The sequence below is a fragment of the Periophthalmus magnuspinnatus genome, chromosome 21, assembly GCF_009829125.3.
Source record: "Periophthalmus magnuspinnatus isolate fPerMag1 chromosome 21, fPerMag1.2.pri, whole genome shotgun sequence".
NCBI lineage: Eukaryota > Metazoa > Chordata > Actinopteri > Gobiiformes > Gobiidae > Periophthalmus > Periophthalmus magnuspinnatus.
Window position 1 is genome coordinate 7412460 of NC_047146.1, and position 23969 is coordinate 7436428.

At 41.1% G+C, this 23969-nt stretch overlaps 1 protein-coding gene across 3 annotated transcripts in view; it reads right to left on the bottom strand.

Moving 5' to 3' along the window:
• The window catches only part of dachd (dachshund d), a 100280-nt gene extending 78767 nt beyond the window's left edge, over nt 1–21513 (bottom strand). For all 3 annotated transcript variants that reach the window (XM_033986909.2, XM_033986907.2, XM_033986908.2), the window contains exon 1: nt 20683–21513. In XM_033986909.2, coding sequence (XP_033842800.1) covers nt 20683–21254 — 572 coding nt within the window. In that variant the 5' untranslated portion in view covers nt 21255–21513. The remainder of the gene's footprint in view (nt 1–20682) is intronic.
• Nucleotides 21514–23969: the final 2456 nt, after the last annotated feature.

The window sequence follows — 23969 nt, forward strand, 5'->3', positions numbered from 1 at the left end:
AGAAATATTACACAAATGAATGAGACAAAGCTGTGGCTCTATAACCGTGTCCAGAATGAGATTTGAGTAATCGCAGCATTTAGAAAGACTGTCTCAATTTCCGCCTCAGCTTCATTTTCTGCATGTTCTTTCTCAAGTGTCTATTTGAATAAAGCAGAAGCCCTGAAGAACATATGTAGAATTACATGTATGAGGCCTCTGGAGAGAGACTGCCTATAGCACACCAGTCTGTGCTGGAGCATTGTGCCAGGCTGCCCTCTGCGGAGCCAGCGTCCTTGTGGGCATCGGCACACGTTAGTCAAGAGAAGAGAGATTGGATTATGCTGTGTTCTTCTCTTCACGTGATCAGAAATGATTTGAACATGGAGCGCTAAAGGACTAGACGACAGGGCATTGCGGAGCTTACATTTGCAATCTTACACCGTTTAAGTGTATATTGGAAAAAAGACAATCTCGCTTATTGAACACATTCACCCTGGAGGGCAAACTGCTACAGTAATGAACACCACACTCACAGAGAATTACAGTGTCCTTTATACTGCTGTAGCCGAGGATGAAAGAGGATCCGGCCGACATGCACACACACACACATTAACACACACACACACGAGTACAGGGCAAACAACGCTTCTCCAGACCCCATAAACCTGTAAACAAAATCTGTGGAGCAGATAAATTATAAACGCCACAATGCAATTAAAGCCAAATTCAATTTGAGCACACACTGTCCATCTGTCACGGTGAAACAAAAGCTGAGAAGCTCCATTATTACCAAATCCCTGCTCCCGTTAATTTGCTTTGCTGCATGGGAAGATTTGGAGTTTGGAGGAGAGGGCTGTGCTTAAATGCCATGGATGTTCACTCAGGGCCTGTGAAAACAACAGCCAGATGCTCCCAATCAGCTCAAATCAAACCAACTAGTTTATTTATCCTGCTAAATCTACTTTTGTTTTTTGTTCTTTTTTTCCCCTCTTTGGACTAGGAAATGTGCGTTCATTTATTCTTCCTTCCTGAAATATTGTAAATAGTTATGTTATTGTTTTTATTGTCACTGTACCAGTTTATACTAGATGTATTATCACAATTAATCCAAATTACTTTTCACTGAATATTTTTGTATTTATTCATTCACTAAAAATGATTTGGTTTAGTTCAATGATATCGCATTTTCCCTGCACACGAATAAAGCTCTCGAGAGTATTTCCATTTGCTGAAGTGGCACGGGGAAAGATATAAATGTCACTCTTTTGATCACATAAGCATGTCTTACAGGGAACTGCTGAAAAGCCGCTGTAACAGGTGAGAAAATAACAGCTGATACCGTCACAGTATGAATCTAAGATCTTTAGTCAAGCTCCACGAATCATTGTGAACGTTTCCCTTGGTCTTGGTGAAACTGCAGCGCTTCTTCCTAATCCTGTTTGGCCACTTTAAAAGACAAGAGATAGAGATCAGTGTCCCAGAATCTGAGAGAGGGGTTCACCAGGCGCCTACTTTGAGCCTGAGGAGGGCTCAAATATCATCTTCAAAGGTGACTGTCAATTTCAAATCTGAAATGTATCTGGCATCTTTCTGCTCCTTAAACCACAATGCATCTCGGGCTGATTAAAGCACATCAAAGACGGCTTGATTCGTTCCTCGGAGCATGGAGGGGAGAGATTTTAATTGCAAAATGTTAAAGCGCACAATTAAAGGCTTTGTGCTCGTTTCCGAACTAACCCAAACACACAAGCATTAAGAGCGGCATACAAATAAGGCAAGACAGGCACGACACGCGGGGACAGGGATAGGACTGTGACGCACACAAATGATAATCTTCCATCAAAACCATCTGAGGGCACTGTCCACGCAATTAGAGAGTGAGGAGAAAGCGCTTTCATGGTGTGCCTTTGCTGCTGCTCACATTTCTTGCACACACTAAAAGGCAGGGCTGCTAATGAGAGAGCCGCAAATAAAAGGTGTTATTGGATCTTAGCACCAGCATCTGTGTCTGAAAACATAAATACACATAAATCACAGGCATTGTGATAATTTGCAAGAAAACGCACATGCAAACACACTTGTAAGGTGTGTCGAATAGAGCTGCTATAATAAAAAGGCTGACATGATACAGTATAGAAAGGCTGCAAACGACCAGCCAATAGAAAACAGTTCACCAGCAGCTCTATTGTCTGCCTGTGGATTTACAGTGAAGCCGAAAGAATTTGGTCAAGTCACTTTTGAAGGTGCTTTCCTGAACCTATTCACAACATTGTTTTCTCACAAAATAGTGGAACATTAATAAAGCAAAATAAACAGAGTGGAGGTGTGACAGTCGGAGAAGAGATAAGGCTCTGGCAGTTACTTGCACACACAAACGTGGAGTGTACACACATGCCGCCTTGTAACAAGCACAGAGCCCCCTTTTACAACCCCTCAGAGTAACAACCGTGTCTAATTAAAATTCACATTTCAACCAAAAAGGGAAAACAAGCCATCTTTGAACAATCCCGTCCGTCCTCGCCCTGGTCATGAATTTCAGATAAACACCGCGATACACCGCAAGTAGTGCCACATTAATTAAAAGCCTTGATAGACGCGGCTTCCATCTAACAGACCTATCAGGAATTAAATTTGTATCAGCAGCAGAAAGAGTAGTGGAGGGGCTTCCTCGGGGGGATTAATGAAACAGACTTATAGAGGAGCCGGTCGGAGCTGTGGGCCGGCGGGACGAGGCACAAAGAAAGGCCCAGCAGCAGCAGGATGTCATGTGTGGGACCCCGGCGTCACTGACCTCTCATTTCATACTTTAATAAAGCCGCACCCAGGTGTCCTTGATGCCGTCCAGTAGCCCGGGGCCCTGGGAAAGCTAAACAGGAGGCAGCCATAACATCAGGCCTGCCTCTTACTTTGCCTTACATCTACAAAACACACACAACATACTCTCCTAAGACCTGAGCTGGAGCTATAGGAGGAAACGGGTCGACTTTGAGATTTCATTATTGCCAATTTATATCTGTTTTATAGGTTCAGCTTTTTTTTGCCTTGCAGTTTGATTACCTTTATTAGATTATGGAGATAGAATACACATGCAGACTTCAGCCTCTGCTCTGAACTATACTCTATGAAAAAGTACGCTGGCCATCGCTATCTGTCAGAAGATATAAAATGTATTTATAAGGGACTACGACGATAAACTGACTCGATATCGCACTTGTTTGTTGAACTTTGATACGGGAACTTTTAACACAAGATCTCATGATTGTCTTTGTCTAAAATGTGGCCATAATAGAACTGAAATGGGGAAAAAAGCTTTTGGTTATTTTACTTTCCAAAAATGGAATACATTTCAAAGACAAGAAAAACTGGATAGATTGGTGCCACTAATGTTTTTAATGTTTTAAATGAATCTATGCAGTTATGTGTTTTGTTTGTTTTTGTACTGCTCTATATTTTAACAGAGCGCTCATGAGAAAGAGAGTCTGGGTCTCTCTTTGAGCTCTCCTTGTAGAAATAAATATACATCAAATCAAATAGTAAAAAAAGAATTGCCAAGTAAATTATTAAGAAAATTAACACTCTGGCATTCCAATTGGCTCTTGTCTAAAGTTAAAAGCAGATCTACACAAAGAAACAATGTTAAGGAGGAAAAAACATATTCAAAAGAGGAAGTAAAATAAAAGGTAGATTTCAAAATTTACAATGTATGCTGTGGTGTTCAAGTGTCACGCTGCAACATAGAGATTTGACTTATCAAGATGAGGTCGGGTTGAGAAACAATCGCCATTTCCTCACACCGGTATACATCTGTTGTGCAATAAGTTACATCAATTGTGTGGAGAAAAAAGTGTAGTGTTGATACAAGAGGTTTGCTGTGTCACCTTTATGATTTACTATCTATGCAGTTGGTCACAGGAAATTGGAGCGGCTCTGACTTGCTTCTAAATTGTCGGAGGGACAGTTTTCAGTTGGAAAACAGAAGCCGGATGATTATCTGGATGAGAACGGCTGCAGATTCGGAGATGTACTGTATGCAATATGTTATCACAACACAGTGGGCCCGGACAGCTGCTATCTGTCATAAACTCTGTCTACTGTTGGCAACATGTGACCTGATCTAGATGAGCAGGCATTGAGCAAATACAAGGTGGAATAGTGTCATTTTTAATAAAGCTGTTTTATGGACTCCAGTCAACAAGAGACGGCGGAACAGGCTGGAACTTCCTTGTGCAAATGATATGGCAGTAGCTGGTTTCATAACTTCCTCTGCTCAGACAAGCCTGTGGCAAGTCTCCGAACAGAGCACACAGCGCAGCAGCCAGCCAACCAGGGAGAGAGGGGGGAAAAATAACCTCAACCTTATCAAGATTTCACACAGACATTTCTTTAATTAGTTTTAATATTTCTTGTTTAGATAATGTCAGCCAATTGACAATTCGCTCCCCAAACGGAACAGGGGGGAACACTCTGGACTTCCCTGATACAGAGAAAACGAGGTTGATTAAAACGATCTCTTTGATTTGAATGTGTATTTTGGACAGGAATCAAATGCCTCTGCTTGGATAAACTTTAGATGCTGATTGTATGGTTTGGTGTGAACGCTAACACGTGATGAAAATGTACAAGTGAACTGAAAAATGATCAGACATGTTAATTGTGCAAACACGATCAACAACAGCTTTCTGCTTTGGTAGGCTTAACGTGTTCTATTTGCAGGTTGGAAAGTAGAGCCGCGTGGACGTGAGGGGTTCGCACTGGTGACAGCAGCGGCAATGGAAAAATAATTAGTGTTGCCAAAGGAATTTACGTTTCCTCAGTTTGAGTCCACACAAACACCGGGTCTCATCTAAAAACAGTCCAGTGGTACACATCTGGACTACAGAGATTTGGGGATGTAGATGTATATATTTTTTCGAATTTGAGACACGTTTGCTCAGCTTTAGACACAATTTAGACACAAAAAATGGAAATTAAAACGCATGTTCTAATAGGTATGATTCTCAGATCGAATTCAAAACTAAAACGTTAATATTAAGAACCTTTTCTCACTAGATTTACGAGACTAATTACATCGTTACAGTATTCACGTTTGGACTGCGTGAATCTTTAAAGTGTACGCAAATAAAAAACAAAAAATAAATGATGCCAAAGATGTTTTAAATGTGTAATAATGATCTACGATGTGACTTTTTACCCCTGTTCACTCCCCTGTAATGTCTCACCACACAAAAACTATTGAAAAACTACAGAATGTATCTAATGTTATTTTGTTCTAGATTTCCACTTGAGATAAATCGACCCATGAGGGAACCAGCATGTCCCTGCACCTGCCTCCTTCCCCAGTGTTTCTTCACAGTCCTCACTCCCACATTAACGCATTTCTCAGGCTTTTGTACTCACACGTTGCCCCCTTTCCTACCCCCACCCTGTATTCTATCGCTCTCTCTTTCTTTCTCCCCCCTCTCTCTGCTCTTCCACACACCTTTCTGCACCGCGCTTGGGCAGCAGGTGTGCAGTTGTGTTGTTTACCCCTCCCACAGTCTCTCTCTCTCTCTTTACCTCTTTTCCCCAGCCTTCCCACTCTGGCTCTTCCTGGCAGCTGGTAGAGGTCTAGGATAGAGGAGGGGAGGGGGGGCTCTAACAGCTGCACATGAGGGCGACAAGGAAAAAGGAGGAGAAGAAGAAGAAGAAGAAGAAGAAGGGAGCACAAGGCAAACAGCTCCAATCCCCTCTGGGTTCTCAACTCTCAATCTCTCCACCATCCGGAAACTGTTGCAGATATGTCAAAATACCATTTCCAACTTAATTTGCGAAAACACGCATCAGTGTTTACTATATGCACAAGAACTTCTTTACGCAATACAACTTGTGGTTAGGCCTGTCAAGTTACTAACATCCACTTGTTCAATATCTAAAAGCTGGAACAATACGTTTTGGGGGTCAGTGTTTATCGTGTGTACTTTTTCTTTGCACTATTGGGAAGTTTTTGGTTATTTTTTGACTGTATGTTAAGATTTCAGCCATAAAAGGTTGAATTAATCACTTCTATGACTCATTAAAGATGCAAACTAACGACTAAAGTGGTTCATTCTGCTGTTTATTTATTGCCGCTCATGATTTTGTAACAATATTGTAGACTTAGAATAGTTTTTGTGGTTTAAATCTGCTCTTGGGGTTCGTGTCAGTGGAATAAATTAGGTTCAATATTATCGTTTATTGCCTATATTTACTTATATCGATATATCGAACTTCAAAATTTGGTATCGTGATATGCCTATTTATGGCAAACTGCGTTCCAGAGCCATCTAAATACTACCTCAGTTTGCGTTTTGAAACAGTTACTCAAATTCTCACTCCTGTAGACAGTTTTAATAGTATAACTTTGTACATAAACAAATACTTGGGAGTAAAATGGACTTGATTGGCGAGCTTTTTTTCAGTTATTAGTTACATTTTGGCATTGTGTTCAGTTTTGGGACTATGGTGGGTTGACGGATAATCGGCAAAGTTAACAAAAATGTCAAATTAAAAGGGATATTCAGATTGTACCACGAGGCATTGTCTTGTGCTGAGTGTGTGTGTGTGTGTGTGTGTGTGTCGTTTTCACAAACAGCATCAAAATACATGAGATCAGCTCTCGGGCTTTGTTTGGCCCTGGCAAGGTTAGGCCAGCCTCATTCCAAATTTCCTGAGGGGGAACAGAGAGAAAAACGATTCCATGCAGATAAATCACTCGCTCAGATCAAAAGACAAATCAGTGGCAAAGACAAAAGATGCTGACTCTTTGAGAACAATAGAGACAGGGAAACCGTGGTATCCGAGGAGCCGGCCTAGAAGATCCTGGTCACGCTCAATCAGTGGGAGAGAGGCCGGGTTTGCATACTGGGTCAAATAAACTTTACAAGGAAAAGTATATTTAAGTTTTGAATTTCTGGAGTTGTATTCTGAGGAAAGTTTTCTGGTTTTGCAAACTCATCATTTCAGTTTTGATTTAGGAGACAAGAAAAGCGGGAGATGTCCTGCTAGGAAAAGAAAAATGGAGAGGAAAGGAAAGATAGGGGTAAACTATTTGATATAAGGCGTTGCAGTGTGTGGGTAGCTGTCATTTGGCGGTGATGTATGCGTTGGAGCTGGCTGTCTATAGTTTAAAGAGAAAAAAACCTGTCCCGTACAGCCCTTCACGCTCCACAACCCCCATCTTTTTATTAACTTCTTCAATACAAGCAATAAATAAATATATGGAATCCACAACTCTTTATCATCTATTCATGGTTTGAGCGACTCAAGGTGTCACAGTGGAAAGACCCCTTTGGGAAAGTCACAAGCCCTCTCACCAATATTACCTCCCAATGCTTGAGTGTTATCAAAGAGGCACTTCATGGCTTAAAAACATGAACCAAAAAGGTCATTGCAAAAGCACCTTCACTCTAAAGCCCTTTTTATAATGTTGAGAGACAAATTATGCTCAGAAAAAACACAGATCAGCGTGCACCCACCATTTTTGATCCCTTCCACAGAGATCCATGTATGATAACACATCAATTTAGATTAAGGTGATATGAAAGAGAAATGTAAAACAGGTTTCAAGGGGGAGGAGTCAGATTTGAGATGAATAAATAATGTTCAAATTAACACACACTGACCTATGAAGTGTACTTACCACTTTACACAGAACAAATTGGGCTTTGTTACCAAATCTGAAGTCCCTTATGACAAGAAAATGAGCCAACTCAAAAAAAAAAAAAAAAAATTATATAAAAAATGTTTTAAAAAATGTGGTAATGCTGAAGAAATGGCAAACAATATTTTTTCCTCTTAGATAACTCTTTAGAATAACTTCACCTTAATTAGCCTTAATATGCCTTGTGTATTCTTAAGATAGAGGCTTTAATATAAGCTATTTTGGGGTTTTTTGCCTCTTCCTGGCTTTTATTTACTGTGTCCTTTTTAATGTTATATGTAAAATAGGTGCAAAATAAATACATAAATTAATTTAAATAATAAAGCATGACCAGAAAAGAATAGACTTAATTCATAAGGACAAATTGTTTATTATGAAAAATTGACTAAAAATTAACATACTAGGCTAATTATAAAGCGTTACCAACTATGTTAACAATTCCATTTGAATAGGTAGACACACAGTTTTAAAAAGTTGGGAAACAAAAACATTAAGCGAATACATAGCACTACCATCGGCAAAAGGACCGTTTTAAAATGAACACTGTGAGATTGACCTATGAAATATACTTAATACTTAACACAGAAGAAGCCAGGCTGTGCAAAGCGAGTGTGAAATGTCAGCCATGTTATAGCATTGGGACCTGTTTAAAAATCATTGCTGGATAAGGTCAAAGGATTTACTTAATAGATTTGGATAAAGAGTTCAACTCTCATTCAGGTGACAGCACTGAGGAAGATTAGCGGGAAAAATATCGCAGAGACTTGCCCTGAGTGAAACTGACCCGCGCTGGAATTGCTATCTCCAGTCCAAACAAGTGAGATTTGATAGTGCTGTTCTGGCCTGAAACAGCGGAGGGAGAAAAAAGCCCGGTGCCACAACAAAGACAGGAAATTCAACATAGATTCCTACTTCTCTCCTGGCCTGGCTATACCTTACCTAACAATGCTGGTAATGGAGAAAGAGGGAGGGAGAGAAAGAGAGAGAGAGAGAGCAGTGCCCGGAGCTGGCAAAGACACCTGCGACATATTTTCTACCCACACTCCCCCCTCCATTCCTCCACCCTCCCTCCCTCCACCGCGGCCCCCCTCCCGCTCTTCCCACCCCCTCGACATTAAAGTCCTTCACAGAAATCAGAATTTAATAAATCACCCCAGAGCCTGACAGAGTTTATCTCCGGGGGTCGCCTCCACTGCGCCGCGACTCACAGACAGACAAAGCGTGGCCCGATAAGATGTGAAATTAAATACAGTTAGCAGTTTGAGACAAAGGAGAGCGGGTGTCACGGCTAGCTTTGTGACGCCGCAAATGGCTCCGGCTGACTGTTGGTACGGGGGCCAAACACACACGCACGCATAGACACACGCGCACACACACAGACACGCAGACACGCGCGCTGTCCGACTACGAGAGGTGATTCATTTCAGGTTTTCCTCTCACATTTAGCCTCATTTGCATCATCCACTGTCAACATATCGCAGCAGGCAGATTTGTTCAAGAGCTTTCATTAGACGTCTAAAGGAGGATGACAACCTTTTTCGCCCAGATGCGGAATTATTAATCAAGGGGCCATATACGACGAAGAGTGTGGACTCATCTTCATCGCGGATCAAACGCTATCTGCCCGTGTTTCCTTTCATTGGCCAGACACATCCCTGACACCAGCCATCACCAGCCGCTAAAGGAGACTTATGGGAGCGCGCCGGGGAGCTCAGACGACCTTATGAATGCAGTACATAAGCATTTAGCGGCGCCGCAGAGAGGGGAATAAATGGGCACGGGTAGGATGTGTCAGAATCAAACCTCCAACAGGCAACAGCGCTGAAGAACTCACATTAATGTAAAACAATTAGTGGGTTACAAAAGTGCTGCCTAGCGTTACAAAGAAAGATGATTGCAATGCTTTTATTGTTAATATTCTTTTTCAATTAGGCTCAAATTCGCATTGGGATATGGGCAGCAGTACGAAGCGGATTTTCCCTCTCTGCTCGGTAGTTAAAAGAAAGCACAGTCAGGTTTCCGGGAAGGCTGTTTAATAGGCTTAACCCCTTTCAACAAACCTGAGGCCAACGTGTGAAGACCTGCATGGGCACACACTGACCCAAAGGTGAGGCCTATTCATCCCTGAACGAGAGCCTGGCTTTGATTTGGTCTGGGCATCTTAACGTTTCAAATGTGAGATTGCAGTCATGCCTTTGCTGAGATCTAACTGTAACCTGTAAGCATAAATAGTAAGTCAATCTATTGTTCAATAAATGATAGAACGAGCAATACTTTTGTCTGTCAGTATTTATTTTTATGTGTTTTACTTCCCACATCTCTAACCTTTTTCTTAATGTTTTGTTAAGTTAACATATAAGCTGTAGAACACTTAATAATTAACACACATCTAAAACTCATTACAACTCTACAAACACGCCGTTATACATTGCACATTGCGTTTCTTAATACTAATAAAATTGCAGCACGTGTTTAATGTATATAAGAATAATCTCTGTAGTGGGATTTTCGTGCATTTGGGTCTAAATATTGCTGGTCTTCACTATTAACATTTATCGCAATCAAAAAACTATTTGTTTACATAACGTGTGGATTTGTTCATCCGTCCAATCACAAAAATGCATTGTTTATCTTGCCCAAAGGTAGTCTACCCTTTACTCTCCACTGACCAGACTGTCCTCATCTAGACACTGCGCTGGTACAGAAGTTGTCCCGCTGCGAGTAAAGTGCCAAAGAACTGTCAACAGGCCTGTCCCAGCAAGGGTCCACCGACTCCACCGCTCCTCCACCCACCCACTCACACACACACAGAGCACCTCGGGGTCCACACGCACTGGCACCCCATGCTCCAGCAGAGAGGGTGCGTGCGGCGTGGGGAAGAATGCCGACAATGACAGGAATGCAGGGTGCCATCAAGCATCCTGATAACACTCTACATCTAAGAGCATGATTAGCAGGCTCTGTGGTGTCTGCGGGTGTGAGTGAAGAAGAGGGGGCTTCTGGGTATTGTAGGCCTGTCAGTACGACGCGGCAGCTTGTCACTTTGAAAACCTCAACTTTCTGCAGATAACAAGTACAAATGTTTTCACTGTAGCTTTGTAATGTTGGCTGCTATATATGTATTAAGAGATTGTATGCAGTCGGTAGAGTCGATAGTGGGCAGTTCTGCGTTGGCTGCGCTGAGATGGTTATCGCGCTAGTCATATTAAAAGTTGCACATGCCCAGAATTCCATATTAGAATGAAGCTCATCAGTGTCAAAGGGCCACAAGCTCGGGATATGAAAGTATATATATAACCGTGTGACAACAGTGAGCCAACTCTGACGTTAGCGCTGGAAACAAATAGACGTAGTTAATATAGGTTATAGTTTTTCTTTCTTCCTCTCAACTTTAATTTAAGGCCTGTCGTTGCAGTTTAATATAAATGATTTGGCATAGATTTTTATCCCGGATTCCCTATCTGATGCTAAGCCAATTTATCAAAGTTTGGTAACAACAGTGAAAAAATACACCGGTCTCAACTCACTAAACAATTATGGTCAGTTTTCAAAGGAGATTTGCAGTATGCTACAAAGTTTTAATGTCACTGGGGAGATAACATAAATTTGCAAAGCAGAAAAAAAAAAAGTTTAATGTTTTTGAAGAATACCAATCGTAAAAGCATTCTTGCACACAAAAGCATACATTGTCCCTCCTGAATGCCCTCATACAAAGGCCAAACCTGCGGGCAAGAGCTTACTAAAGAAACATAAAGAAGTGCCCCACTATAAACCGCATCCACGGCCGCGTTTCTTTCACTTAAACTACACAAAGTCACATCTTTCTTCAAATATTTCTCCTCTCTTCAAATGTACGACTGTTAAAGGTTGGACTTTTGTCTGCTCCTGGCGCAACTCTAGCACACAAAGAGTTGTTTGATGTGTGAAATCTGATCTGTATTTCTAGCATTGTCTCCGGTTTCTACAGTGGCATCTTAAAAGGTCAGGAGTGAAAGGCCATTTGATAACTACTGAACAACCTTTTGCCTTTATTACACTGTCTTTCATCTCCCCCGCTGTCGAGGTTAAAACAAAGCTCGGACTCTTTTTGAAACAGAATGGATAAAATGGATAGCGCTGCAGCCTCAAGGCCCCTTTTTCTTCCTCGTCACAAGGGGAAGTTTCAGCATCCAGTGTACAAGGCGGAATCTAGCGGGAGAATCTAGCGTAGAGTTGAATTTTTACCACCACAATTAGCATATGTCCTCTCAACCTTCCTCCGTACCTCTTGATAAGACCCTGAAATTGTATCAAGATATTATTACCACTCAAAAGGGCATCACACAAAAAGCATTCAAAGCGCCCGGTTCTACAGGTGCATGCACAAACATAGCTCAATGACACCTGCTTCACACTGAATATTTCTTTTCTGTTTAATGGTAACCTTGGGAGACGGGCAGCAGCGCAACACTTAACAGCCACTAGTCTGGAGGAAAAATGTTTTTGATATGCTCGTGTCATTTAATCATCCACATTGTGGCGGAGGCTGCGCAGGACAATTTTGCAGGATATTAACTCCCAACTAAAACCCGGGCTTGTATCATTTGAGGGGCCAGTCAAGCAGGAGTCCCAGGAGGAGCACAGTAATGGAAGGGTGACTGGTACGCACGCACACACACACGCACGCACACACAGGCACACACACACGCACACACACCAACTGGGACGTCCTAATGTACAGCTAATGGACAGGTACCACCAAGCATAAAGAAATAAAGGATTCAGATTTAACTGTTCCATAAATACATCATCTCAGACAATCAGTGCTGATCCAGCATGTGCTGTCATTTAAGAATTGGTTTAACTTAACTTAAGATTTTTTTTTTTTAACCAACAGAAGTTCACTTTCTATCTCATTTTAGTAAATTGTAATAGCAGTGATTACTGTTGTTAGTTTGGTTTAGTTTACTCAGTAATTTTACTTAGACATTTTACACAATTTTTTCCAGCTCAGATTCAAAATGCAAAGATTTTTAGGATAAAGGCATTGGCTTCTTAACACACTCTTTTTATACCCGCCTCAAGTTCGCGAAAAGTACATTTGCAAAAACGTCACTTCACTGTGATCCATTTGGACAGCTCCCATTGCTTAATGGTCTAAGAAATTCATTCTTTTTCTACATAGCCCTTGATGTGATCCTATGCAAAATATATGAATCCATTACTTGCAGAACGCACCACTTTTCAATAGTTGGGATGGGGTAAAGTGTCTCATCCCAGGGAGGCTATCTCAATTCTTTAGCGCTATACGCATCACATAGACACAGACAATGCCAAAGACAGCAAAGGCAACTGATGAAGACCATTTTTGTTCCTTTACAAAGAACTAGGTCACCCTCTCATAATTGTCAATCATGCAATAAATCTCTGTGTGGCACAAATGAATACGGCATTGGGAATGAGACAAAGCTTATTGGCATGCTATGTCAGCTTGACTCAATTCATCCCTTTCACACCAGACCATTCACATGTGAAGTTGTGCGATGCTGTCTCTCTCTCTCTTTCTCTCTTGCACTCCTCCTCTCCTCCTCTCTCCCAGTGAGCAATGCAGACAGATGATTAGTGCAAAATGCCCTGTTATTCTTTTTGCATAATTTCTCAATGTTTTTCTACAAGCACAAGTAAGAAATACATACCCTAGAGCTAAAACAGATGAGCCAAGCATACAAGCAACAACTAATAAACTATTTGTAGCCCACTAACAGAGAAAACGTCGAGTCTCCATTACAAAGCTGTGCGCTGAAATAAGTAATAGGGCTGGGAATAGCACGGTCCCTCACGATTCGATACGATACAAGGCTGTCACATCATTTAAAAGATATAACAAACACATTTTTACACCTGTATCTCTTTGTTAAACCACTACATCCACAATACACATGAAATACTTAACACTTCAAAACTGAATACACCACCTGGATTACATAAATATATTTACTTTCTCTAAATAAGCAATAAAAGTGCCGTCGCAGCTTTTGTAAAGTTTTATGAAATGCACCAAAAATGCCCATGGTGATATGTTAATACAGCCTGTGTATCAACTGATTAAGTATGTTTATGACGTATTGCTATTTTGGCACAACCCTATTCATGAATTAACTCAACAAAATGGTTAGTTTAATTAAGAGACTTTACCCCTGAACTTTTATATTTATAGTTTTTTTAGCAACACTTATTGACTTTATTCCAAAACCGCACTCTCGGGAAGCGGGAATCCCATTCATTGCAATGGAAAAGTTTCGCAGCTAAAATATATAAAGTAGGTTGATTCGTGTAAACTGTTTTATGTTCATGTGAAAAACAAGTCAACACTGCTCCGATTCTCTGGGAAGCTTTAAAACGTCTCTGTAGTCCGTAAACAACTTATTTGCTGTCAAGCCTCATGCAAAATAATACAACCCCAATGACGATAGCGGCGCCCACGGCAACTTCTGGAATAAGGTGAATACCATTCCCTGAAAGTTAATGTAATTATTTCCAATTTTCTTTCCAAGTTGCCCACTGTGGTCCCTGCTATCTCGTTGAGTGCGTTGGCTTGACACAGCACTATACAGCTCCATCGCTGAGCTTTGTGTCACGTCTCTGGAGGGCCACCACTGTCACTCTTTAAGAGGAGGGTAATAATAGCCAGGCGCCACAGCAAGTGGTGGCACAGGCGATTTTAAAGAAACATCAGGGAGACGCTGACATTTGAGTCTACGAAGGAGGAGGTGGGAGGAGGAGGAGAGAGAGAGACCCAAGGAGCGCAACCAATAAAAAAGTCCGGAACTACCAAGCCCACCAATGACAGTGTCCCTTTGGCTTAGTGACAGAGGGACACCGGCTGAGAAAGATGTCAGAGTTAGATGAAAATGTGTTGACCTGCTGTTATTGATACCACGGCTCATAACCTCTACAGGTGTGAGGAAGAAACTAAAGGGGTGTGGCTGGATCTCTATGGAGAACAGAGAATTGCAGAGCGAGTCTTTTTACAGCAAGCCAAAATGCTGACAAGTCTATTAACAAATGTTTGGGGAGCTGTGGTGTCAACAGCGAGTGAAATATGAACACACATTTGTTCGGAAATAAAGCTTTCTGTTTGACTTTGAGCGATGTCTCACAAAGCGCTAATTTTAGACGGCTGTAAAAATGACCTAAGGATAGTTTAAGTGAGGTTTGATTGAGTGGAATTGGCAGAGATGGGACTTTTTCTCTCCACTTGAAAGACAGATGTAGAACAAAGTGCCAATCAGTTTTAACGCCTCAAACAAAATCTACAGTAATGACCTCGAAATGAAACAGAACAAACTTACTTTGGGATAATGAAATGCAACACAAGGACCACTCTGTGTGTAATATCTCAGTGCATTTGGTGTGAGATGTTCACAAGAGCCAGACTGTGCAGCAGGTTTCAAGTGTCTTTAGCTCCAGGCCTTTTTCAGCCAGTGCCAGGTAAAGATTAGATAGCGATCAGAAAGTGTTAGCGCTACTAAAACTGTTCCTGAAGCTAACAACACATACTAAGAGAAAATAAGGCACTGCCATGTACTTACAGACTTAGTAAAAAAAAGAGAGAAAAGAAAAAAAGAGAGAATGTGTATTAAGTAAATTATTACGTAAGCTCTTTGTTACAAATACTATAAGCTTAGTTCCATAACATTGTTTAAACCCAGGAATGTATTCGTGTAATGGCATTTAAAATCTACAAACTCTCAACAAAAGTACTTTTTATTTTTTTGAGATAAAAGGCCAATATGAGTTTGGGTCAGAAACCAGTGTATTAGAGATTTTAAAAAGTGTATATTTGAGTATTTAAAAGTTTCCTTGTCTTGTATCTTTACTTGAATCCACTCCAGCAGAATTCTGTGAAAGATGGAATGTTCATTAAAGAGTGTTTTGCAGGTTGACATTGCCTTCTTAATATAGTGCCATCCTGAAGGAGGAGTCTTTTGTATTGAGAGGAGAGCTCCAAAAACACTGACACTGAAGGAATAACATCTGCATGTTTACTCAGGAGAAGATCCGTCCCGATAGCCTCAGCTCAAAATGAAGAAGGAGCGAAAAAAACAAGTGGAGGAAATTTGTGGAATCCCATCTGAGATTGCTTCCCTGATGGATTCCTTTTCCTGTCAGCTCAGACGAGAAATGAAGCCGGGGAAAATTAACTCCTGATACAGCTACGCCGAATTAGACAGAGAGAGGGGGGAGCAGCAGAAAAAAACCACACACTTTTTAAGGATTCCAGCCTTGTCATTTTCAATTTTCTGCTCTTTGGACATGCTTGTATTCAGATTCCCCAACATCTATTCGCCATATCAATCCTAATTAGACAATCTGGGCCCACGAAGGATGAGAGCCGGCTTATTTGCATAATTTAATCATAAATACTCAGTGATACATATTTCCAAATGCATTTGTACAATTATCTTTTCATCCTTGGGGCAAAAGTATTAATATGATTAGGCAATAATTCTTTAAAAAAGAGGGGAAAATAGGAAACCAGCAAGTGTGCACTCTTTTTTTAACTCCAGCTTTGGGCTATATGAAAAATTAATTAATTTCTGAGGAAAATCAATTTCTATATGTGACCATATTAGACAGAGGCACATTCCTTCTCCAATCAGGAAATCTCATCTGCTGCCGCTAACTTCTGTCAGTAGTGTTTAACATCCTGATCCAAGTGTCAGTGACTCGCGCCATGCTCCCTAAATGTGCTGTAATGTGAACGAGCTGCTGAGTACAGACACGCCCGCTTTGACTGGAACAAGTGGGTAAAATCACACTGACCTGAAATCTATGGCTGGCCTGTCAGGTAATTAAGAGGAAAACATCAGGTACAAGCAGAGTGGGATCGGCTTCAATATGCCAGATATGTCAAATTGACACACGCTCAACAGCTTTGGTCTGTTGTCCATAAAAACAGACGGCTAATGCCTCTTTTATGGCTGATTAAAATAGGTCACTCCAGCAGACAGATCGCTGGAAACTTGGTTTAAACCACTTCACTCTGCAGCAGAATTAATTGGTAATTTTATTGCTGATCCAGTACAAGCATGCAAATAAGATAGGAGCTTGGACAAGTAATGCATCCAACAGGCAAATTAACAATACAGGCTTCTTTGCCTCACAAATAGCCTCTAAATCCACAAATGACAGTGTCAAACAAAGCCTCTTTAACAAGTGAAATCTGGGGTCTGTCAGCCTTGGCTCAGCCTGAGGCACGACACAAAAACATACTTTCTCTCGTCTTAATAGAAATCAAGTAAATGAATGTGGCTTTGGTTAACCAAAGTGCAAGGATTTTTACACAAAATGTTTTTAATTTGCACTTGTTCCAACTGAATGAATGTCAAGCAACCAGCGATTCTGATTTCAAGGAGAGTATTTGTTCACGAAAAAACACCTTGACGCCATCTGCCAACTGCACAGTTGACTTGAGCACTCGTACTGTACCTAATCAAATTTGGCATAGCCCCGCTGGTGGATAAAATATATTAAATAAAGAAAAAATATATATTTTTATGGTTTTTATGTGCAAACAAACACCAAATGCCAAACCTAATTTGACTTTCAAGAAAGTACTTGAATCAATTTGGATTTTAAACAGCTTTGTATACCATTATCTCTGTTTTCCCCTCTCATTCTTTCCCTCTCTCTAATCAGGCATCTGTCACTCTGTTTTTGAAGTTATTATCGCCAGAGCTCCCTCTTGGATGTGGTTGCTGGGTGACGGGTATCTTAGCACCCACTCTAACTGGGAATGATTTGAATGGAATCCAGAAATCTCCCCTGAGTACCTGTAAACACATCCGTGCCTTGTAGAAAACAAATATATTATAAGAGAGCTCAGCGGAGGAAAGGAAGCAGAGAGACAAGCTGGCACCCTCTGTGGCAGCTCACACTGAGCGCTAAACAAAACAATTACCGTCATTTGCAAATATGTGTGTTTAGGCATAAACACTCTGGAAATAGGAACAAGAGGTGATCTCTCTCAGAACACTCACTGTCATCGCACTATCAATTAGATAGATTTGTTAAAGCTAAAGTCACTTGAGCGCGACCGGCACTTGTAACATTCACAGTCAGATATGTTGGAGACGGGGAAATCTATTTAAGAAGGGCATGTAAGTGAAAAGCCGTTCCATTCCCAGCGGTGGGACATTGTCTGGGGCGTACGGTTAACCTTCAGGGGTAGACAATGATTGTCAATTAACTGCTGCATTTCTGAGCCCTAGCGTCGAACTGCCTGCCTCCAAAACACAAAAGCAGACCAATGAGAGATATGCGATATCTGTGCACCGCCCCTCGTGTTATAATAACCTTTCAGAGAGTTCAAGTGTCACGCAGCAATAAGAACCTTTCCATCCCACCGCAGGGAAAAAGAAAAGGAAAACAAGTAGCTGGAACAGAGGGGGCTCCTGGAGGGCTCCTACAGGGGCCACAGTCAGAATGTAGGGGAGATTACTGAACCTGCATCGGGGTGGGAGCAGGACCGCTACGCTAATGTGCCACAAGAGTGCTCCACAAAATGAAGGGCCGCAAAATGACAACATTACAAGCATGTTTAAAATAATCACCATTACCTGCTGAATTAGTAAAGAAAAGTATTTTTTCTTTGTGATTCCTCAGCAAAAATGTGCATTAAAACTCTGGAAAAGTCCCTTTATGTATTGTAAAATTGTTATGTCGATGTGGGGAATTTTGTCTGCATTTGTTTGTGTCCACATGAAAAGTAAAACAGCAGGACGCAGCGGTGCTCTGTGATGCTATTCACATTCACACTGTGTGCAAAATGAGAGGTCTGCTTTAACACAATAGAGCATGGGAGGGGAAAAACAGCACGTGAAATAGTACAGCCCTTTGTATGGTACAAGTATTCACTGCATTGTCATTAGGCCACTGTACTGTATAATAAAACAGTCACATTGTAGTAATAGGGCGAGATAAAAAGCTCAAGTGTCTTCCTGGCGGCGGGCTGTTGTTTTGTAACCTGAGCTGGTTAACCTGTGATCCCAGCTACTATTTTATCTACTACATGTTGATGCTTTACACTACACCACAAGTTGTTTTCCCCAATAGGCCAGCCGGTGTCCTGTTTAACTCTGCACGCATTATTTTGTCAGCTGCAATGAAATGACAAAACATCCCAGCAAATAAAATCAACTCTTTTTAAATAACCTTTTATCTAGCGGATGCCTTGCCTGTTCCATGATGTAATTCTCCAAATGGGGCAGGCAGGCAGGAGAGGCGGGCGGGCGGGCAGGCCCAGGTCTGAGTGATTGATTTCAGCCAAAGCATGGAGAGAACCTGGCTGCTTTCAAAGACAATTACAGTGCTGTCCATGTGCCCGTAATAGCCTAGCACTTTAGCGTCATTAAAGCGACGCAAGGCACTGCATTATCCCTTAACCCCATCGCCGGCCATCCCTCCATTGACAACCCCCAGAGTTCACTCGCGCACTCTGTCACCTGAAGCCCCCCGAACCAAGCCACCGGGCTGGGGAGGAGGAGGAGGAGGAGGAGAGAAGCAGCACACGGGGATTTGTCTCTCGATATTATGGATAAGAGGGGGTCAGCTTTCCCAATGCTTTATGTAAATGATGCTAAATGACAGACATGAGCAGAATTAATAAAAGAAAGAAAGAAATCAAAATATTGCGAAAAAAACTGTGCAGATGATGTGCTGATAATGCAGCTAAAATTTGTGAAAAATTTGTGAAAACATATAATTATTGTATGTACATATAGTATAATCTTATGAAACTGATATGAAATTTAAAAGTTCCTTAAAAAGAATATTTAAAAATCACGTATGTAAAATAGATTTGATTGATTGCCTATAAAATGCAATAAATAAGTAAATTGAAACATTGAATTAAGGCTTTTTCCTTAAGGGCTAAGTGCTTCCATAGTAAGTACTCCAAGTGACTTGAAATGTTTATTACTATTCCCCACTGATATGAGCCTTTCCATCATATTTGCATTTCCAGCTCATTTTGCGACTAGCAGATCAATAGAGAATCAATCATGTTGTCAGGTAAAGATGGTAAATTTGACCAGGCTGAGCCATCCGCAGAGACTGAGAGATACATCATAGCAGTGAGCAACAGGACAGTAAAAATGCCCTTTAATCAAATATTGATCCTATAAGCTTAAATCACTCTATAATTCAACTCATAAAACTACATATATTTCATTTGGTAATGGGGGGTAATGCACTCATTTGGTGATGGGCTCCTGGTGAATCCTGGTGTTTTATATGCTTTAAAAATATTAAGGCTCTAATAGTACAATAAACTTAAAGTGTACAGTTATATTACTTTGTTCTCTTTAATAATTCTCAAATCATTGGAACTGTTAAAAGTTTTAAAAGTCACTCAAAAGGTAAAACACAAAAGTAGAAGAAAAAAGGATGAATAATTGAGTTAATTGTTTTATTGTTATTAATATTTGTCCAATGATTTGTTTTACACTGAATAAATTGTAGTTAGGCTACAGTGTGTGGCAGTTTTTAAGAGGCCTGCTTGGCAATTACCCATGAGTTAAATTTAAATGTAATAAAACAGTAGCTAAACTTTAAGTCTGTCATATTTTGCCTAATTATGAAAATGAGTTAGGTTGATCATAATTTTTGCTATGACAGTTTGGCATCTAAAGTTTATTCAAGACAAGTGAAAAAGGGACTACATTATCGATTAATTTGTTCTGAAGCAGACAGGCGATCCATCATGATGGCCCAACTCTGCCCTGCACGTGGTAAAAAACTTTCACTCAACTTTTTGTTCCTATCTCTCCTTTAGCGTCGTGCGCCTTTACCTCACAGTTTCACGCCGGCATGGCTTTGGCACACACACACACACAAACTAATTTGAACACGAATGAGGCAATTATTACAAGTGTAAAGCGCTAACACAAGTATTTGTTTGATACGAGTTATGTTCCCCACTTCCCTGCGCCTTTACGCACCAGGCACAAACACACATCCACACATCCAGGCGCACTGACCTCGCGTTCGTGCAGTCATTGTAGAGCGTCTCGAAGTCTTTTCTGGAGATGAGTTTGCAGCGGTTCACGCCGGGCTGGATGGCGCCGAGCCCTCTGAGGATGCGGACCTGCTCCACGTTGCACACGACCGGCGTGATCTCGAGCCGCTTGAGCTTGGTGTAAACGGTGTGCAGTCCGCCGACCAGGTGCTTCAGGAACAAGTCGAAAGCTTGAGGCAGGCAGATGAGCTCGCAGCCGTCCACGGTGAAAGACGCCACTTTGGCACCGCGTAACTCGACCATCTTGCACTCGTTGTTCTGCGGGATGTTCTCGACTGGAGACGGCGTGGAGTACACCGGTTTGTTCGGGTTGGGGAGACCCGGGCTGCCCGTGGCCAGGAGCTCCGATCTGAAGAGATTCTGCGCTGCTGCTGCTGCCGCTGCTGCTGCTGCTGATGACGGCGGAGGAGCGACCAGAGATGGAGACGGGGACGAAGTTGTCGACGGCGGAGACGTGGTGGCAGATGGAGTGGGGATCGAGGGCGGCGGAGGGACCAGAGGAGTCGGCGGGATGAGAGCAGCCGGTACGGCCATGGTCACCTACAGGAGGGAGCGAGAGGACGCGCCGAAGTTCAAAGTAGAAAAGCCAGCCTGAAGAGACACCCCCGAATAAAAAGAATCCACCAGAGTTTAGTTCCTCACATAAAGTTAGCAAGTGAAAAAGAAAGAAAGAAAGGCGTGCTGAGTGAGTTTTTTCTTTCTCTTTTTTCTTTTTCAGAGGGAGGGGGGCTCTCAGCGACGGGACAATGATCAAAGATAGGGGGAGGAATGACAGGAGGAAAATGAGCTGAAAAGTGCAGCCTCGCTCTGTGGATGAGTTGTTGTTGTCACACGGTGCAGAGGGGCGGAGCTACGGGGACACTCCGCTTTGAAGCACGCGCTGCTCTTTGCTCTGGCTCTGGTTTTGGGTGCGCGCTTCACAGGGGCCGCAAGTTGTTGAAATGTTGCACTGCACTCAATAAGATAAATGCTTTTAGATTGATACGCGATGTGGTGCAGGTTTTGCCTCTCTAAGCACAGCCAAAGTAATCAAAGAGGCGTTTGAACTCTACACCTGCCGTGCACTTAAATATTTAATAAACCCACTTAATAACAATGGAGCCAACATTTAGCCTAAGCATTTTGCACAGCCTATTGCTTTAATACATATAGTAACTAGGCTAATTCTGATCCCTTTTAACCAATAGACTGCACCTCCAAATAAAAGCCTATATTTATTTTAGATTTAGTAATGATCCTTTATCATGGTGCAGCAGGCCTAATACTAATACTGATCTAATACTGACCTGAACAAGTGTCAAAGAGGAACCCAGTTGTTCCTACACAATACGATGACCCGCTGAACACCTTCTGAAAAGAGAAGCACATCTTTGCATTGTATTAATAACAGTTCAAATGTTTAGGCCTACTCAAGTGTCAAAACACAGGGGTGAACTTGAGCGAGTATAGGTCCCTGGTGAAAGTAGTTTGTTGATATGCAAACAGCACATTTCTTGCATAATTACTTTCCAACTCTGACCTCTCAAAATAAATCGAAACTAAACTTTTAATGCTCAGAGTAAAAAAAAAAAAAAAAAAAAACAGTGTTAAAATGTTTGAAGTAAGGCATCAGGAACATAATCACAAGTTAATTTTTCATTTTTATTTTGCCAATCATACTGGTTCTCCACACCGCTAATATACTGTCTGGGGATTTTGCAGTTCCTAGATGGAGAGTGATTCAGTGCCTTATAAGTTGTCATACGCTAAAGTTTGACTGTAATTACTGATCTCCAGCTCATTGCATTGTGAAAGAGCTGCACTATCAATCTCTCATGTCAGCAGTTGTTACAAATTTAGTGCGTTTGGCCGATGATTTATGATGTCGGGGGACTAAATGAATATTTTTAAGTACAATGTCTGGCCATACAGGGTATTAGAAGTAACATTTACACTAACATTTCAATTATAACATTGAAATATTGTGTGAAAACAATAAAAAGCAAAACAAAAACAAAAAAATCTGTCAAATTTAAACACACTGTCTATTTCTATGTGTGTAAATAATAGCATATTACAAAATAAATTGACTTTACCTTGACAATATAACACTTTCAAATGTAAGAAAAAGAAAACATCAGAAAGAAGAGATGCAGCACGGCTCATAGTCATTCAGAGGGATGCACAGTAAAAGCAGCCATACAACAAGAACAAGAATAATGTATATATGTGTCTACAACAAAGTCACAAATTAACAGAACATTTGGAAACAAACAAAACAAAAAAAAAGATCCCGGGGGAAGTCTGTTTCCCAGGAAGCTACTTTTCAGTGCACACCCCCTTCATCCACTGCCTCAAGATCAACATGTTTTATGCTTCTTCAACATATTTGTCAAACAGTACAGTTAATATAGTTAATCATTGATTCATTTAGAGTCGGATATCTCTTTAAGTTTGTACAGCTCATTCCCTTTAGACCTGTCAGTTATAATAATATAATAACAACATAAGAAGAGCGCAGTAAATCTGAATATCTGTAGAATTACTTTAATAACACATTTTACACCATATGATACACGATTCCCTTCTGAGCGCACGGTTCAACTCTATATAAACACGTGCACAGTGTTTCCTATTGTCTGCATTATTTACTATGCAAAGCACATCATTTCCTTATCAGAGTGGACAGTGGAGTTGTCCTAATATTCTCTCTCTGTGTTGTCCTGTTGTTTCAGATCAGCGTTAAGATAAGCACTGTGCCATTTCAAAATTATCATTCAGGGAAAGATGTGGCTCGTAGTGTAAAATCAATAGCTGCTTAAAATTCATTGCCAGCCAATCCATTTGCCCTTTATGTTGCTAACCTTTCACTTAAATATGCACCATATTAAGATTTCATTATATACAATGAATGTCACAACAGTTTGCCCACCACACCTCTTGTTTGCATGGGTTAACTGCAAATCATTGGCTTGTAATGTGTGAAAAATGACCTTCGTTAAGGGTATGTATGTATATAAAAACAGGCTACAGCACATCTTAATAGGCATTAGAAAGCACCACAGGATATCGGTCTGATGTTTTAGACACAAAGGCCTTTTAACAAACTGGGTGGGCTGCATGTGACCAGAGTTATGAAAACACAGCTAAAATCACATGGAGGCCTGTATACCACTGCTGTATGCATTAGGCTTGTGCATCATTCAAATAAGCAAAACAACTTAAGTGGAAACACATGGAGGAAGTACAGCACAAATAATACACATATTA